The sequence below is a fragment of the Oncorhynchus nerka genome, linkage group LG17 (genome assembly GCF_034236695.1).
Source record: "Oncorhynchus nerka isolate Pitt River linkage group LG17, Oner_Uvic_2.0, whole genome shotgun sequence".
Classification (NCBI taxonomy): domain Eukaryota; kingdom Metazoa; phylum Chordata; class Actinopteri; order Salmoniformes; family Salmonidae; genus Oncorhynchus; species Oncorhynchus nerka.
In genome coordinates, this window is record NC_088412.1 from 33,584,646 (window position 1) to 33,602,533 (window position 17,888).

Consider the following 17,888-nt stretch of genomic DNA (forward strand, 5'->3'; position numbering starts at 1 on the left):
TAGATCATCGACTGCATTCTTATGTCACTGCCACTTTAACTATGCCAGTTTACTTTGTCTACATACTCATCTCATATGTATATACTGTACCAGTACCATCTACTGTATGCTGCTCTGTACCATCACTCATTCATATATCCTTATGTACATATTCCTTATCCCCTTACACTGTGTATAAGACAGTAGTTTTGGAATTGTTAGTTAGATTACTTGTTGGTTATCACTGCATTGTCGGAACTACAAGCACAAGCATTTCGAGAACTCGCATAACATCTGCTAACCAAACAAATAAAATTTGATTTGATTTGATTTGATTTGATTTAGCTAGATGGAACATTGTACAACTAAAGGCGTCTGGATACTTCCCATCTGAAGGAAGAACATGATCTCTTACATCACCTTGCCCTTAGCCCTGGCTTTCCACATCACATCATTTTGTCTTGAAAGTTGAGAAATTTCATGATAAGGGCTCGAGGAGAGGTGGTGGTTTCTTGTGCTTGTAGGAGCCGGAAGCCGATGGGCTCTTTCAATGCGCAGGGGATGCGGAAAGTTGTCTGGATGCAAATGCGTCACCATTTTCTACTTTTCGTGTAGATTAACCAGTTTCACATTTGACCTCCTGTGGTGGTTCTCGAGCGAGTTAGGTTTTGAAGTAAGGTCCGCCACCTGTTTCTCCAACTTGTTTTGATAGTGACGACAGTATCTTCCACCATGCTAATGCGTTCCTCTGCTTCGTCCAAGCGCGTGGAGTAGGCTTTAAGGTCAAGTTTAACCTCACTAATCCCTGTTAGGACACCTTCGAGTTTGATGGAAAAGTCCGCCCTCATGGCAGAGATTGCTTCCAAAACCCCTTAGTTCTGGTTTAGGTCGTCGACATCGTTGGTTGTCATGTCGGACTTGTGGTGTGAGGAGCTTGCTGGGCTAACTGGGTTAGTAGAGCTGGCTGAATTAGCAGGGCTAACTGGGTTAGTAGAGCTGGCTGAATTAGCAGGGCTAACTGGCCTAGTCTGGACCACGTTGTCAGTGCGAGATGTTCTTTTTGTTTTAGGAGGACTATGTTTAAGTCGATTCATAATGGATGTAGATACCCCTGAAATTATCCAAGAAAATTGCTGTTCATGTTATGAGGATTTGAAATAAGAGATTAAAATAATTAAAAAGAAGTTTAGCTGAAATTGGCAGGAGAGCACTAAAAACATGTCTGCTCGCTTCAACGTCATAACCACGCCCCCTTTTCAGAACAGCCTCAGTTCGTTGGGGCATGGGCTCTACAAGGTGTCAAAAGCGTTCCACAGGGAGGATGGCCCATGTTGACTCCAATGCTTCCCACAGTTGTGTAAAGTTGGCTGGATGTCCTTTGGTTGGTGGACCATTCTTGGTACACAATGGGAAACTGTTGAGCATTATAGTTCTTGACACAAACTGCTGCGCCTGGCACCTACTACCATACCCCGTTCAAAGGCACTTAAATCTTTTGTCTTGCCCATTCATCATCCGAATGGCACATACACAATCCATGTTTTAATTGTCTCAAGGCTTAAAAATCCTTTAACCTGTCTCCTCCCATTCATCTACACTGATTGGAGTGGATTTAACAAGTGACTTTCATAGCTTTCACCTGCATTCACCTGGTCAGTCTATGTCATGGAAAGAGCATTGTCATGGACAACTAAACAACTATTTATTTAGAACCACAGAAAGTTACCACAAGTTGCAAAGAAAACAGGAGCTGCCTCCACTATTCCAGTACCAACTTCTATTTCAACATCATCAAATCACCTTTGCTTAGTCTAATAGTGACTATAAAAGGTACCAAAAATGATTTAGTCCAATCAATGTAAGCTACATATGATGTGTGTGTGTGTGTGTGTGTGTGTGTGTGTGTGTGTGTGTGTGTGTGTGTGTGTTGTGTGTGTGTGTGTGTGTGTGTGTACAAAAACATGTTTTAGAGGAAAGCCAATGGCATCCTCCTCTCTTTCATGTTGATGAAACGGTCTATGACTAATTTAGGAAAGGGATGATTTTAGCTAGCTCGCTAGCCACCGGAGGACAACGACATGAAACAATTCACGTTTTTTTCTGTCATTGACATTCTGCTTTTGATGTGATGTGTATGGTGTGAAGCCAAATCCAAACTGGCATCCCTTGACACTTTTTTCAGTGACCCAGGACCATTCACATTTGAGCTCACTCAGTTTAGCTCAATGCTGATTGGCTATTATTATTATTATTTTAATCAAATGAGGCCAAATGCTCGCTCGCATCCCTTCTTATTGAATTTAATGCTACGGGCGGCAACAATTTCATACACTTTTGGGCCAGAAAACATCAGAGACATAGGCTACACATATTGAGACAGAGGTAGACTGTTTCTCTCACTTGGATTCCGCCTCCGTTGAGATACAGTTGAAGTCGGAAGTTTACATACACCTTAGCCAAATACATTTAAACTCAATTTTTCACAAGTACTTACATTTAATCAGAGTAAAAATTCCCTGTCTTAGGTCAGTAAGGATCACCACTTTATTTTAAGAATGTGAAATGTCAGAATAATAGTAGAGAGAATGATTTATTTCAGCTTTTATTTCTTTCATCACATTCCCAGTGGGTCAGAAGTTTACATACACTCAGTTTATATTTGAAATTGTTTAACTTGGGTCAAACGTTTCGGGTAGCCTTCCACAAGTATCCCACAATAAGTTGGGTGAATTTTGTCCCGTTCCCCCTGACAGAGCTGGTGTAACTGAGTCAGGTTTGTAGGCCTCCTTGCTCGCACACACTTTTTCACTTCTGCCCACACATTTTCTATAGGATTGAGTTCAGGGCTTTGTGATGGCCACTCCAATACCTTAAGCCATTTTGCCACAACTTTGGAAGTATGCATGGGGTCATTGTCAATTTGGAATACCCATTTGCGACCAAGCTTTAACTTCCTGACTGATGTCTTGAGATGTTGCTTCAATATATCTACATAATTGTCCCTTCTCATGATGCCATCTATTTTGTGAAGTGCACCAGTCCCTCTTGCAGCAAAGCACCCCCACAACATGATGCTGCCACCCCCGTGCTTCATGTTGGGATGGTGTTCTTCGGCTTGCAAGCCTCCCCCTTTTTCCTCCAAACATTTCGATGGTCATTATGGCCAAACAGTTCTATTTTTGTTTCATCAGACCAGAGGACATTTCTCCAAAAAGTACGTATCTTTGTCCCCATGTGCAGTTGCAAACCATAGTCTGGCTTTTTTATGGCGGTATTTGAGCAGTGGCTTCATCCTTGCTGAGCGGCCTTTCAGGTTATGTTGATATAGGACTCGTTTTACTGTGGATATAGATACTTTTGTATCTGTTTCCTCCAGCATCTTCTCAAGGTCCTTTGCTGTTGTTCTGGGATTGATTTTCACTTTTCGCACCAAAGTACGTTCACCTCTAGGAGACAGAACGCATCTCCTTCCTGAGTGGTATGATGGCTGCATGAACGAGCCGTCATGAACCAGACTTGTGGAGGTCTACAATTTTTTGGCTGATTTCTTTTGATTTTCCCATGATGTCAAGCAAAGAGGCACTGAGTTTGAAGGTAGGCCTTGAAATACATCCACAAGTACACCTCCAATTGACACAAATGATGTCAAGCTTCTTATCAGAAGCTTCTAAAGCCATGACATCTTTTTATGGAATTTTCCAAGCTGTTTAAAGGCACAGTCAACTTAGTGTATGTTAACTTCTGACCCACTGGAATTGTAATACAGTGAATTACAAGTGAAATAATCTGTCTGTAAACAATTGTTGGAAAAATTATTGTCATGCACAAAGTAGATGTCCTAACCGACTTGCCAAAACTATAGTTTGTTAACAAGAAATTTCTGGAGTGGTTGAAAAACAAGTTTTAATGACTCCAACCTAAGTGTATGTAAACTTCCGACTTCAACTGTACATTGAGCCTCTTCCGAATTGAAGGAAACTGAAACACAAGAGAGACAAAAGATTTGAAAAAACAATACGTTTTTTTCTTATTTTCTTGGTGTATTTTTAGGGGAAGCCTGGTTTCCCCTGGCATACATGAATAAATGCCACGTCTCAAAGGAGCATAGGGGGTTTAAAGTGTGTGTGTCTAAATCACCAGATCTCAACCCAATTGAACACTTATGGGAGATTCTCGAGTGGTGAATGAGACAGCGTTTTTCATCAACAAAACAGCAAATGATGGAATTTCTCATGGAAGAATGGTGTCGCATCTCTCCAATAGAGTTTGACATTTCTGCATTAATGTGGATGCTACCATGATTACTGTTAAACCTGAATGAATCGTGAATAATAATGAGTGAGAAAGTTAGACGTGCAAATGTCATACCCCCCCCCCAAAAAAAAAAATTTGTAAGGGTGAGAGGTTAGCATGTCTTGGTGAAAAACAGTCCCACAAATATATATATATGATATTTGTGGGTCTGTTTTTCACCAAGACGTGCTAACCTCTCACCATTACAATAATGGGGAGGTTAGCATTTGGGGGGGGGTATGACATTTGTGCGTCTAACTTTCTCACTCATTATTATTCACGATTCATTCAGGACTATCCGTAATCATGGTAGCGTCCACATTAATGTCGAAGTGTTTAGAAACATATCATATTCTTATTTACAATAAAAGTGACTCCAAAATGACACAATACATTATTTATCATTCATTTCTATTGGGCACAAAATCATCTGAAACACAACCAAAACGAACTGCAAATGCATCCAACACATTTGTAGAGTCACAAGCTTGAGGTAGTCATTGTATGCTATGAATATGGGACCAAATACTTAACATTTGATTACTTTAATACACATATGCTTCCCTGTCTCAATCATTTCGGAGAGCACTGTATATCAAATAACTATATTTTGTCAACTACTGTGTAAAAAAAGTGCCATGTATGTAAAATATGTGTAGAATGTAAATGTAACAAAAAATGAAAAGCTGTAAAAACAAAGTTATTTATTGTCCTCCAAAGAGGTGAATGGGCCAATAAAACAAACAAAAAAAACATATATATATATATATATAAAAAAAACTTTCCACTGTAAGAGCCTTGGGCACATTCCTGAGAGTAGGGGGCTATTGTAATTCAGACTCAGCAGCATAGCAGCACTCATCCCCCCACCACCACCACCACCACCCTCACCCCCCCAGCCTCTTTGTTGACATGCAGGACTATGCAAATTGTCAACATGTTTGAATCTTCACATTTCAATAAGAATAAACAACCTCTCTTCCTTTGTCCGGGCGAAGAGCTGCTGTGACAAATAGGTCAATAGAATTTCTATTGGTCATTGCAAATGCTAACACACTTGTGAGAGGTATAAACAAACAAGTGAATAGAGCTATCCCTTCTTTTTCTGTTTTCCAAATACCCCCTGCTTTTTGCATTTGCTTAGGAATCTTGTGGGAAAAACATTAAGGATGGCACACATCCTACTGATGTCAGATATCAGGCGTTGGCAGGCTTACAGGTATTACCCTAAACATTGGCACTGACGGTGTTACATGTATTAGGTCTAGGGCCTGGGCAGTATGGGCATCCATATCACAATATCAAATCAAATGTATTTATAAAGCCCTTCTTACATCAGCTGATGTCACAAAGTACTGTACAGAAACAGAAAGCAATGCAGGTGTAATTTTTTTATTGAACCTTTATTTAACCAGGCAAGTCAGTTAAGAACAAATTCTTATTTTCAATGACGCCCTAGGAACAGTGGGTTAACTGCCTGTTCAGGGGCAGAACGACAGATTTGTACCTTGTCAGCTCAGGGGTTTGAACTTGTAAACTTCCGGTTACTAGTCCAACGCTCTGACCACTAGGCTACCCTGCCGACCCAGATAATAGCACGGTGGCTAGGAAAAACTCCCTAGAAAGGCCAGAACCTATGAAGAAACCTAGAGAGGAACCAGGCTCTGAGGGGTGGCCAGTCCTCTTATGCCTGTGCCGGGTGGAGATTATAATAGAACATGGCCAAGATGTTCAAATGTTCATAGATCACCAGCAGGGTCAAATAATAATAATCACAGTGGTTGTCGAGGGTGCAACAGGTCAGCACCTCAGGAGTAAATGTCAGTTGGCTTTTCATAGCCGATCTTTCAGAGTATCTCTACAACTCCTGCTGTCTCTAGAGAGTTGAAAACAGCAGGTCTGGGACAGGTAGCACATCCGGTGAACAGGTCAGGGTTCCATAGCAGAACAGTTGAAACTGGAGCAGCAGCACGGACAGATGGACTGGGGACAGCAAGGAATCATCAGGCCAGGTAGTCCTGAGGCATGGTCCTAGGGCTCAGGTCCTCCGAGAGAGAAAGAAAGAAAGAAAGAAAGAAAGAAAGAAAGAAAGAAATAAAGAGAGAAAGAAAGAAAGAAAGAGAGAAAAAGAGAGAATTAGAGAGAGCATGCTTAAATTCACATAGGACACCGGAAAGACAGGAGAAATAATCCAGATATAACAGACTGACTCTAGCCCCCAGACACATACACTACTGCAGCATAAATACTGGAGGCTGAGACAGGAGGGGTCAGGAGACACTGTGGCCCATCCGATGATACCCCCGGACAGGGCCAAACAGGCAGGATATGACCCCACCCACTTTGCCAAAGCACAGCCCCCACACCACAACAGGGATGTCTTCAACTCCCAACTTACCATCCTGAGACCATGCTGAGTATAACCCACAAAGATCTCCGCCACGGCACAATCCAAAGGGGGGCGCCAACCCAGACAGGAAGATCACGTCAGTGACTCAACCCACTCAAGTGACGCACCCCTCCTAGGGACGGCATGGAAGAGCACCAGTAAGCCAGTGACTCTGTAATAGGGTTAGAGGCAGAGAATCCCAGTGGAGAGAGGGGAACCGGCCAGGCAGAGACAGCAAGGGCGGTTCGTTGCTCCAGTGCCTTTCTGTTCACCTTCACACTCCTGGGCCAGACTACACTCAATCATAGGACCGACTGAAGAGATGAGTCTTCAATAAAGACTTAAAGGTTGAGACCGAGTCTGCGTCTCTCACATGGGTAGGCTGACCATTCCATAAAAACGGAGCTCTATAGGAGAAAGCCCTCCCTCCAGCTGTTTGCTTATAAATTCTAGGGACAGTAAGGAGGCCTGCGTCTTGTGACCGTAGCGTATGTGTAGGTATGTACGGCAGGACCAAATCAGAGAGATAGGCAAGCCCATGTAATGCTTTGTAAGTTAGCAGTAAAACCTTGAAATCAGCCCTTGCCTTAACAGGAAGCCAGTGTAGAGAGGCTAGCACTGGAGAAATATGATCAATTGTTTTGGTTCTAGTGAAGATTCTAGCAGCCGTGTTTAGCACTAACTGAAGTTTATTTAGTGCTTTGTCCGGGTAGCCGGAAAGTAGAGCATTGCAGTTCTAACTTAGAAGTGACAAAAGCATGGATACATTTTTCTGCATCATTTTTGGACAGAAAGTTTCTGATTTTTGCAATGTTACATAGATGGAAAAAAGCTGTCCTTGAAACAGTCTTGATATGTTCGTCAAAAGAGAGATCAGGGTCCAGAGTAACGCAGAGGTCCTTCACAGTTTTATGTGAGACGACTGTACAACCATCCAGATTAATTATCAGATTCAACAGAAGTTCTCTTTGTTTCTTGGGACCTTGAACAAGCATCTCTGTTTTGTCTGAGTTTAAAAGTAGAACATTTGCAGCCATCCACTTCATTATGTCTGAAACACAGGCTTCCAGAGAGGGCAATTTTGGGGCAACACCATGTTTCATCAAAATGTACAGCTGTGTGTCATCCGCATAGCAGTGAAAGTTAACATTATGTTTCCGAATGACATCACCAAGAGGTTAAATATATAGTGAAAACAATATTGGTCCTAAAATGGAACCTTGAGGAACACCGAAATGTACAATTGATTTGTCAGAGGACAAACCATCCACAGAGACAAACTGATATCTTTCCGACAGATAAGATCTAAACCAGGCCAGAACTTGTCCGTGTAGACAATTAGAGTTTCCAATCTCTCCAAAAGAGTGTGGTGATCGATAGTATCAAAAGCATGAATAAGGTCTAGGAGCACGAGGACAGATGCAGAGCCTTGGTATGACGCCATTAAAAGGTAATTTACCACCTTCACAAGTGCAGACTCAGTGCTATGATGGGGTCTAAAACCAGACTGAAGCGTTTCGTATACTTCAATAGTTTCAACAATTACAAAAATGACTACATGAGTGTTGCTAGTGCTAAATTTACGTGGCACAGCTTCCATTTTGAACATGTTCTGCTTTGTCATGAGAGAGATGATATTTGATGATTTGCATATCACCAACATCCATATCGTGATACACAAATCATACCTCACCCAGACTTAAAGCTGCAATATGGAACGTTTTGTGCGACCCGACCAAATTCACATAGCAATGTAAGTTATAGATCTGTCATTCTCATTGAAAGCAGGTCTAAGAAGCCGTATACCTGTTCTATGTGCGCCATTTCTACGCTTCCTGCTCTTACGTTTTTTTTGTTGCGTATTTTACTTTCGGTTTTGTACACCAGCTTCAAACTGCTGAAAATACAATATTTTGGGTTATGGAAAATATATTTCACAGCAGTTTACATGGTACAATGATTATCTACACTGTACTTGCTTGTTTTAAATGGAAATTAGGCAAACTATTAGAATTTTAGCAACCAGGAAATGGTGGAGCGATTTCTGCCTAGTGCTCCTTTAACAGGTGTGACCCAAAGCATGACATCATGTCAGACTGTCCCTGTCCACCAGATCACTGCATTTGTGTACTGAGAACCAGTCTATGGCCTTAATGAATTCCTCTCCTCTTTGGGGAGATTGTAAAAGGCGGGGTACTTCCATTCCCCACCACGGGAAATCAGTCTTCACCTCTGTGTCAACAAACATCCTTCTGAGAATACATCACTCCCTCCCCCTGCCCCCTCCACAAGCCCAATTACCCTGCCACTCCCCTGCTGCTCCATGGAAGTCCCCTGTCCCCTCGAGGGTCCACACCCCAACTAGAGACCACCCCCATTCTGTCCCCTATAGCCTTCTGTTGTCACCACGGTGTGAGTGACACCCCTGTCCCTAGTTGCTTCCTTGTTCTACTCACGCTTTGTTTATTCTCTCTGGCTAATTGTCTGCTCTTTATATTCACATTTATTTGGATGTGTTTCTCTTTCCCCTCGCTCAGTTGAAATGAACTTTCAGCCCAATGCACAACTACGCAGCACTATATACCTGAGGGAGCTCATTCACACTCATGATCTTAACACAATACCATAAACTGAAATGCATTGTCTCTCTAAAACAGGAACAACAACAACTATCAGTATGAGGAGCAATTGATTTACTGCCAGGTTGTATGTAATCACAATATCCTACACTCAATAATGGAACGGTTTATGACCCACATCCCGAAAAACACAACCAATTACCTTTGTCAATTGACAATGCACAGAATATAATCATAGGGACACGTGCTGTCCGCCGTCAGTGAGATGTGATATGGATGGACGACCCGACACCTTAAAACCTCTATGTGAATGACAGGCTCACAGCGTGTCGGACATCTGTCTTTATGGAGCTAAAGAGTGAATATCACCTGCCCTTCATTAGGCTAACAGGCACCTAGAGCTGCTAACGCAACACCTCGGACATGGAGGTGAACACTGAGCTCATATGTAGAACGGCTCTGAGGTGTCTGCACTAGTCACCTGTATGGGGGCAGATTAGAGGGGGATAGAAGCTGAGGAGTGTGTCACCATCATGGCATAATAAAGTAGCTGTAGCCAGGGCACGGTCACAGAAACCATCAGCGTACAACTTCTGCCTCTCGTGACTGCCTTAACATTAGCTGACCATCAGCGTACCACTTCTGTCTCTCGTGACTGCCTTAACATTAGCTGACCATCAGCGTACAACTTCTGTCTCTCGTGACTGCCTTAACATTAGCTGACCATCAGCGTACCACTTCTGTCTCTCGTGACTGCCTTAACATTAGCTGACCATCAGTGTACCACTTCTGTCTCTCGTGACTGCCTTAACATTAGCTGACCATCAGCGTACAACTTCTGCCTCTCGTGACTGCCTTAACATTAGCTGACCATCAGCGTACCACTTCTGTCTCTCGTGACTGCCTTAACATTAGCTGACCATCAGCGTACAACTTCTGCCTCTCGTGACTGCCTTAACATTAGCTGACCATCAGCGTACAACTTCTGCCTCTCGTGACTGCCTTAACATTAGCTGACCATCAGCGTACAACTTCTGCCTCTCGTGACTGCCTTAACATTAGCTGACCATCAGCGTACAACTTCTGTCTCTCGTGACTGCCTTAACATTAGCTGACCATCAGCGTACAACTTCTGCCTCTTGTGACTGCCTTAACATTAGCCATGACCATCAGCGTTAACATTAGCTGACCATCAGCGTACAACTTCTGTCTCTCGTGACTGCCTTAACATTAGCTGACCATCAGCGTACAACTTCTGTCTCTCGTGACTGCCTTAACATTAGCTGACCAGTGGCCAGCGTGCTTAAACAATTTGGTTCTGGGTGCAGAGATTTCTATATCACCAGCATAAATCCTGCAGTTACAATGATGAAGCCGTTATTGTGACAGTGCAAAGTTGCAGATCACTCACCAGTACAAAGGACACTCCTGAACAAGCTGGTTATGGGCATGGTAAACACACGCCCATCCTATTGAGGCACTGGGGGCTGGGTGTTTGTGATGTGGTGAGGTGGGTTGTGGGGGGGCTGGTGACATGCTGTGCTGTGCAGCTAGCAGGGACCTGTCTGCTGATGAATCCTAGGCATTCATTTTATATATGAGTGCCCTCGCCTGTCATCGGGGCTCTTATAAAAAAGACATACCAGACCATAATCAGTCTACGACCGGCTGCCAACATACCTCAAGAGGCAGACGCATGAACGCGGATGAAAGATGGGGGGCGAGAGAGGGAGAGAGGGAGAGAGGGAGAGAGTGAGAGAGGAGAGGGAGAGAGGGAGAGAGCGAGAGAGAGAGAGAGAGAGGGAGAGAGCGAGAGAGGGGAGAGAGCGGGAGGGAGGGAGAGAGAGGGGGAGAAAGGGAGAGAGGGAGGGAGGGTGGGAGAGAGAGGGAGGGTGGGAGAGAGGGAGAGAGGGAGAGAGAGAGAGAGAGAGGGGAGGGAGGGGGGAGAGGGAGGGAGGGTGGGAGAGAGGGAGAGAGGGAGGGAGGGTGGGAGAGAGGGAGAGAGGGAGAGAGCGAGGTAGGGAGAGAGGGAGAGAGGGAGAGAGCGAGGTAGGGAGAGAGAGAGGGAGAGAGGGAGAGAGGGAGAGAGGGGAGAGAGGGAGAGAGGGGAGGGAGAGAGGGAGAGAGGGAGAGAGCGGGAGAGAGGGAGGGTGGGAGAGAGAGGGAGAGAGGGAGGGTGGGAGAGAGGGAGAGAGGGAGGGAGGGAGGGAGAGAGAAGAGAGGGAGGGAGGGTGGGAGAGAGGGAGAGAGCGAGGGAGGGAGAGAGAGGGGAGAGAGGGAGGGAGGGTGGGAGAGAGGGAGAGAGGGAGAGGGAGGGAGGGAGGGTGGGAGAGAGGGAGGGAGGAGGGAGGGAGAGACGGATACTCAACAGCAGTAGGTTATTCAACAGCAGTAATTGTAGTAGAAACAATAAAGACCGACAAAATGCTTTCTTTTGAAACACTGCTCTGTTACCACAGGCACCTACACTCCTGCTGCTGCACAAGCTGCAGACATAAACACGAGCGCATGCACGCACACAAACACAAAGTGAGCAAAAGAAAGTCTTAGATGGAAAAAAGAAATAAAAAGACATTATGCTACTGAACTTAAGTTATACTGAACAAAAAATATAACCAAAGCATGCAACAATTTCAATGATTTACAGTTGCAGTTCATAGAAGGAAATTTGTAATTTGAACAAAAAAAATTGGGCCCTAATCTATGGAATTCACATGACTGGACAGGGGCGCAGCCATGGGTGGGCCTGGGAGGGCATAGGCCCATCCACTTGGGAGCCCAGCCAATCAGAATGAGTTTTCCCCCACAAAAGTGCTTTATTACAGACAGAAATACTCCTCTGCACCTAGCACCCACCACTCCTACTCCCTCGGACGATCCAGCAGGTGAAGAAGCCGGATGTGGAGGAACTGGCCTGGCGTGGTTACACATGGTCTGTGGTTGTGAGGCCTTTTGAAAGAAATAAGCTTTACTGCAAATGGAACATTTCTGGGATCTTTTATTTCAGCTCATGAAACATAGGACCAACACTTTACATGTTGCGTTTATATTTTTGTTCGGTATACTTTGTTTCTGGAAATATTGAAGTGCTCTGCTGTGAATTGAGGGTTGTAAATAATTGAGGAGGTAGGGGGCAACCACTGCCTGGCTGATGCGACTCACGTGGTACATAGTGAGGGAGAGCTGTGACACACTGGTCTGGACAGGAGTCCGTTGTTAGTGCAGTATTCGCACAGAAGATGGCTTGAGCTTTGATTGGTTCTGTCAACCCTTTTTTTCCTTCTCCCTGGGGGACTGCGACATCTCGTTGTTTGGATTTGAAAATCCAACAGTTGTATTGGAAGGGGGGCGGCGCTCGGGCCTTTGTGAGGCTGTCCACGTGGGTGTTTGAGCCTGCTACGTTAGGTTCGTATTTGAGTGAGAAAGACACAGGCGAACCAATCAGTTAAAAACCACAGCCCCAGTCATTATAGACGCATCTTTCCTACAACACCACGGAGCCTTTCCAGACTCTGAAGTCAGGAAGACTTCGAGTTCGGTGTCAGCCAGACAACTTTCACACCTCCGTGTGATCGCATGGGGTCTGATAGGCGTGTGTGGGGTTCCGTTTAGAGAACATCAACCCCCTGTGCTGAGGCCTTGTAAAGAGCCTGTTTGACTGCTCCCATTACCTACCACCAACAGCATGGATCTATTTCACAACAATACTCCATGGAGTCGCCTACAAAGGGTCTGGTTATATTCCATTCACACAACTAGGGACGGCTGCCACTGAAACGACAGCTATCTTCTCAGTACTTTTGCACACACACACTGTCAGACACAAAAGACCTGGATGTTTGTGTGCATGTTTTGTACAGACAAGTACAGTCAAGGCGTCTCTAAATAGGACACCTGTTAAACAAATACCTTTCTACTTTCCTGTGTAGCCTATGTACTGTGATATTTTTGAAATAGAGGCCGCACACTCATAAACTGGACCACGCGCCTTTATTAATAAACATGACGATCCTTGCAGGCAGTTCTAGCTTGTATGGCTCCCTGGGCGACCCGATTTCGCACAAACCAGAAAAAAATGCAACAACATGTCTGTGAAACTATATATTCACAGTATTATGAATGAATTGGAGTTTATTTGGTAGCATTTGATAGTGTGACTGATTGTAACTAATTGCATTCATACTGTACAACCTTAGAGGTGCGCTATTTGATAGATTCCCCCTACCTCGGGCTTCCAGTGGGGAGTCCTCTGGTCAACCTACCCCCCATCTCGTACTTCTGAGTGGGAGACCCACATCATTGACGTGATGCGCAAATGAGCGATAGAAAACCGATCGCGCAAATGTCACCATTACGATTTTTTTTTGTGCATTGTCTCGTGCTGCCCCCGGGAAGATGTCGCCTTGGTTGGCTGCCCATGTCGCCTATACCTACATCTGCCACTGCTTGCAGGATCGAAATGTTGTGGGTTTATTCATACGGGTACGTGGTGGAGTTTACGAGTGTGCGGGCTGGCTGTATTACTTTTAGAACGAATTTTTCCGGACCTGCACCCCACTATAGGATGTGCGTTTGATCACACTTTACCTGTCGATGTTTTAGATTCTCCTTGCAGATGTGCAAATAGCATCTGTGTGTACGTGGTCATTATATTCTTCTTCTTTTTTCTTATACTTAGGCCCAAATAACTGGTTTCTATTGGGGATCAATATTTATACTATAATATCATTCACCATTTTTTCCCCACGTGTTTTGGGTATTATTAAATGTCATATATCTGGTCAATTACTAGCGCCCCAGTCCCTCTACAGTAGCTATTAAGGCTTATTATGTATACGAAATGATGTTTTGTTAAGAACTGACCCACCTGTTTGTTGCACGGGGCATTCTTTTTTGGCCACTTTTTCTCCACAATTTCGTGGTATCCAATTGGTGGTTGCAGTCTTTTTCTCCTTGTGTTTGGCTCGCGGATCCACGTGAAAGGAGGCAGGGTGCCGAGAGAGCCTGCTGTTGCCACTAGCCAATCAGCATCGACCATTTCTTTGGCACTATAAAATCCAACGGGCTTTCACATCTTGCAGTATTCACAAAGTCAGCTTCGAGTTGGAAGGAACAGCGGACAAGAGATTTTCTGGTTTTCTGAAGCTGCTATTAAGGGCTTACTTTAGATATTTACAAACTATTTTACGAAACATTGTTTGACAGGGCTGAATACATTTTTTGCATCATATTGAAAACTGAACGAGGATTTAGTCAAAATGCGTCTGATCCAGAACATGTCAACCATCGCGGAGTTTGCGACCCCAGAGTGCCCGTCCAACGGGAACATCAAAATAGCGGTGATCGGGGGCAGCGGAGTTGGCAAAACAGGTACATTGAAAAATCAGTTGGACTTATCTACAGTTTTTCGTTTTACTGTGTGAACTTGTTCGTTTATGTTAACTACATTTGAGAAATGTATTTGTAAATTCATAGACCATTTGATTAATGTTATGGTCGTCTTCTCTTCCAGCTCTGGTAGTAAGGTTTCTAACAAGGCGCTTCATCGGGGACTACGAGAGAAACGCAGGAAACCTTTATTCAAGAGAGGTCCAGGTGGACGGAGGAGAGCAAGTAGCCATCCAAGTCCAGGACACGCCGGGTGTTGATGTAAGTTCACCATCTGCCTTTTGCTACACAAACTCTAAATCCGCTCACAGCGCTCGAGACGTCTGCTTGTGAGTGCCTACAAACCAACGCCATTTAGGCTAGTCTTCTATTTAGGCTAGCCTCTGATCAGTGTCGGGTTTTTGGTGTGAGGTTTTAGGAATAGATCATGATTTAATCCTACCACGAATCAGTATCTACAGTCGTTATATTACTATAGTAGGCTATGAGAAGTCTGCGCTTTCTGTGTAGAGCTCTTCCCTCCCTGGTCTGGGCTTTGGTCCAAACCAGCAGGTTTTTTTATTACTGAAGTACAGAGACTTGTAGTCTAGCCATCTAATTTCCCATTTCTATTCAGTGGATGTCTGAGCCAGGGGTAAATGATACCCCTCTCCTGGCTCCTCAATCAACCTCACCTAGTTCCCCTTCACTCACTCAGCAGCCACAGGAGAGAGTAGGCTAGGGGCAGGAGAGGAGTTAAGTTACTCCCACTGGCTGACTAGACTACAGCACTCCATTCAGTAGAACAGACCTGTTGCATAAAGATGGGAATATTTGATCTGGATTCCAATTTAAATCCCATAGCTGTCTAGGGTGGATTATATAACGTTCATCAAATGGGTTCCAATGCAACAGTTCTCTAACCATGATCTCCTTGTTTTTCTCCTCAGCTGACCGGTAACGGCCTCAGCATCCCTGATCATGTGACCTGCTCCATCCAATGGGCCGACGCCGTGGTGCTGGTCTACTCTGTGACCGACCGCCATAGCTTTGATCTGATTGGCCAGTTGCACCAGCTGGTGGCCCGAGCGGGTAGGGCCAACGTGCCACCCGTCATCCTGCTGGCCAATAAGGCGGACCTGCTGCACATGAGGCGGGTGGATGCCGAACAGGGCCCCCTGCTGGCGGCAGCGCTGGGCTGCTCCTTCTACGAGGTGTCAGCCAGCGAAGACTACAGCCAGGTACATGGGGCCTTCCACAGGCTGTGCTGCCACATGGCCAAACAGCAGGCCACAGCCTCTATGTCCTCCCACACCACCTCCAGCGGAGTGGCTGAGAAGAAGGGACGCTCACCCCTTATCCCGAGGCCCAAGTCCCCCAACATGCAGGACCTGAAGAGGCGCTTCAAGCAGGCCCTGTCTGCTAAAGTCAGGACTGTCACCTCTGTGTGAGAAGGACTTGGGTTCGTCTACTACACAACGTGGTCCAGAGTGGCTACTGAAAATAAATGAAATGAGAAAAGAGGGCAGAGAAGATTCCTGTGCCTTGTTTTGGGACTTCTCAATATGGCTGGAGCAGCCTGACTTACGATGAGCAGCTCAACTCTGACCCCATGTTCACTCTGACAGCGGAAATGACCTGTGGGGCGGACCGGTGTCAGCCTGTTTTGTCACCGTCACTCCTGTCCTGTCTGAGACTGTTCACTGGGGTCTGCTATGAGACAGCAGCTGGGAGGTGTTGGTATGTCAGCCCACCAGAAGAGACAAAGGGGGAAGCTGTCCTTGCGCTGAATGAAGGCCAGATACTTCAGATGAAAGTGTGAACACAATCTCATATCTTCTCCTGGCAACAAAAGCCTTGAAGGACACTGCACAGAATGTTTTTTTTTTTTAAGCTGGCACCTATTGTGTCAGTTTGAGTTTTTTTTATTCAGGCTGCCGCTCTGCTTGGCAATGCTGAGAGAACACACTGTCAGACACGCCAAGAACTTGAGTCAGCGCGCTGTGTTGTCACTGTTCCATTTCTCGTCTGTCATTATCTCCAGTTCCCCAGTGCATTCCTTGTACAGCAGGCAAAACCATCATTTTGCACATCATGGTAGTGAACTATGTGACGAGGGCAGGGCCACTGAGGGGCAGCATAGATTGGACACCTGGGGTGTTGGGTATCTGTGATGCACTTTAAGAAAGCCAAATGGCTTACTGATATTTATTTGTTACATTTTTGAAAATAAAATGCTTGAATTCATGACGACTCTTGTCTTCGACTATAACCTCTTGTTTGAGAAATACACTGACAATACTTTTATATGGGGCAGGTATGAACCAGGTACACACAGATGTGTGCATACACTATTTACAATGAAGCGTGATAAGACTATGCCATTTTTGAACACTAACAGACCAGGCTCGTCCTCAAAGGGGCTGTTCCTAAACCTGGGATAAAAGACCACAGAGGATTCTGAACCTCATGAGAATAATGGTTGATCAATGACTGTGGCTCCACAGAATTAGCATATACCCCATTTCTAAGTGGGAGGAAGTCTTTTAATCAAGTAGAATCCATGGCATGTTCTATTCTACCACCGCAGTGGGTGTAGAATGCACACAAACCAGTGTGATGGCTGTTTGACTCATCCATAGATTCAGATCTTTAGAGGCCTTGATTTTAAAGGGCAATTACACTACCTTTCAAGTTCATTCTCACTATCCGCACAATACCAGTGTTCGTGTAAACGGTGCATTTCTACATTGCGTAGAAAGAAATATACAGATTTTCAAACACCGATTTGTGGGGAGCACTTGGTCTAAACCTTCTGCAGGTTTTGATCCTACACTGTCACAGAAGCATTTTTTAGGACCTTTGTCTTAACCAGAGATCATAGAAACAAGCTGTTTTCACACAGGTACACTAGTTTGTTTGGTGCTGCAGATCATGACTATAAGGTTCAAAAGTGGCGGAATTGTCCTTTAACATGACAGCTACAACAGAGCACCACCATTGTCTTACTATGATGTCACAGGAAGGTGGGCAGTGTGACTGACAGGACAGCTGTGTCTGTGTGATCTTCAGGATTACAACATGACTGATCATGTCATTGTCAGGGCAACAGATATCACAGCCACCACACAACAGTATTATTGTGGTGTCACAGAGGGGGTGATGTATGTTTGTGGTGTCAGGTCAGGGTTGTAATGTGAATTGAGACCATGTCTCTAATTTCCGCTGCTCTGCCCACTGAACGGCTGGTTGTTGACACACCATCTCAACACCAGGACGCC

General features: G+C 44.8%; 1 protein-coding gene across 1 annotated transcript; it reads left to right on the forward strand.

Annotated features, from left to right (window-relative positions):
- Positions 1-14,310: 14,310 nt before the first annotated feature.
- Positions 14,311-16,854, forward strand: LOC115145120 (ras-like protein family member 11B). The gene is made up of 3 exons (XM_029686407.2): positions 14,311-14,610; positions 14,753-14,889; positions 15,558-16,854. Exons 1-3 carry the CDS (start codon positions 14,499-14,501, stop codon positions 16,056-16,058), a joined length of 750 nt encoding a protein of 249 aa, XP_029542267.1. The 5' UTR covers positions 14,311-14,498; the 3' UTR covers positions 16,059-16,854.
- The last annotated feature ends 1,034 nt before the right edge of the window (positions 16,855-17,888 follow it).

Excerpts from the sequence above, each read along its gene's own strand:
- LOC115145120 (XM_029686407.2), top strand. The coding sequence starts at position 14,499 with ATGCGTCTGATCCAGAACATGTCAACCATCGCGGAGTTTGCGACCCCA. Across the intron at positions 14,611-14,752 it reads CAGCGGAGTTGGCAAAACAG|CTCTGGTAGTAAGGTTTCTA; the intron begins GTACATTGAAAA and ends CTTCTCTTCCAG. Across the intron at positions 14,890-15,557 it reads AGGACACGCCGGGTGTTGAT|CTGACCGGTAACGGCCTCAG; the intron begins GTAAGTTCACCA and ends TTTTCTCCTCAG.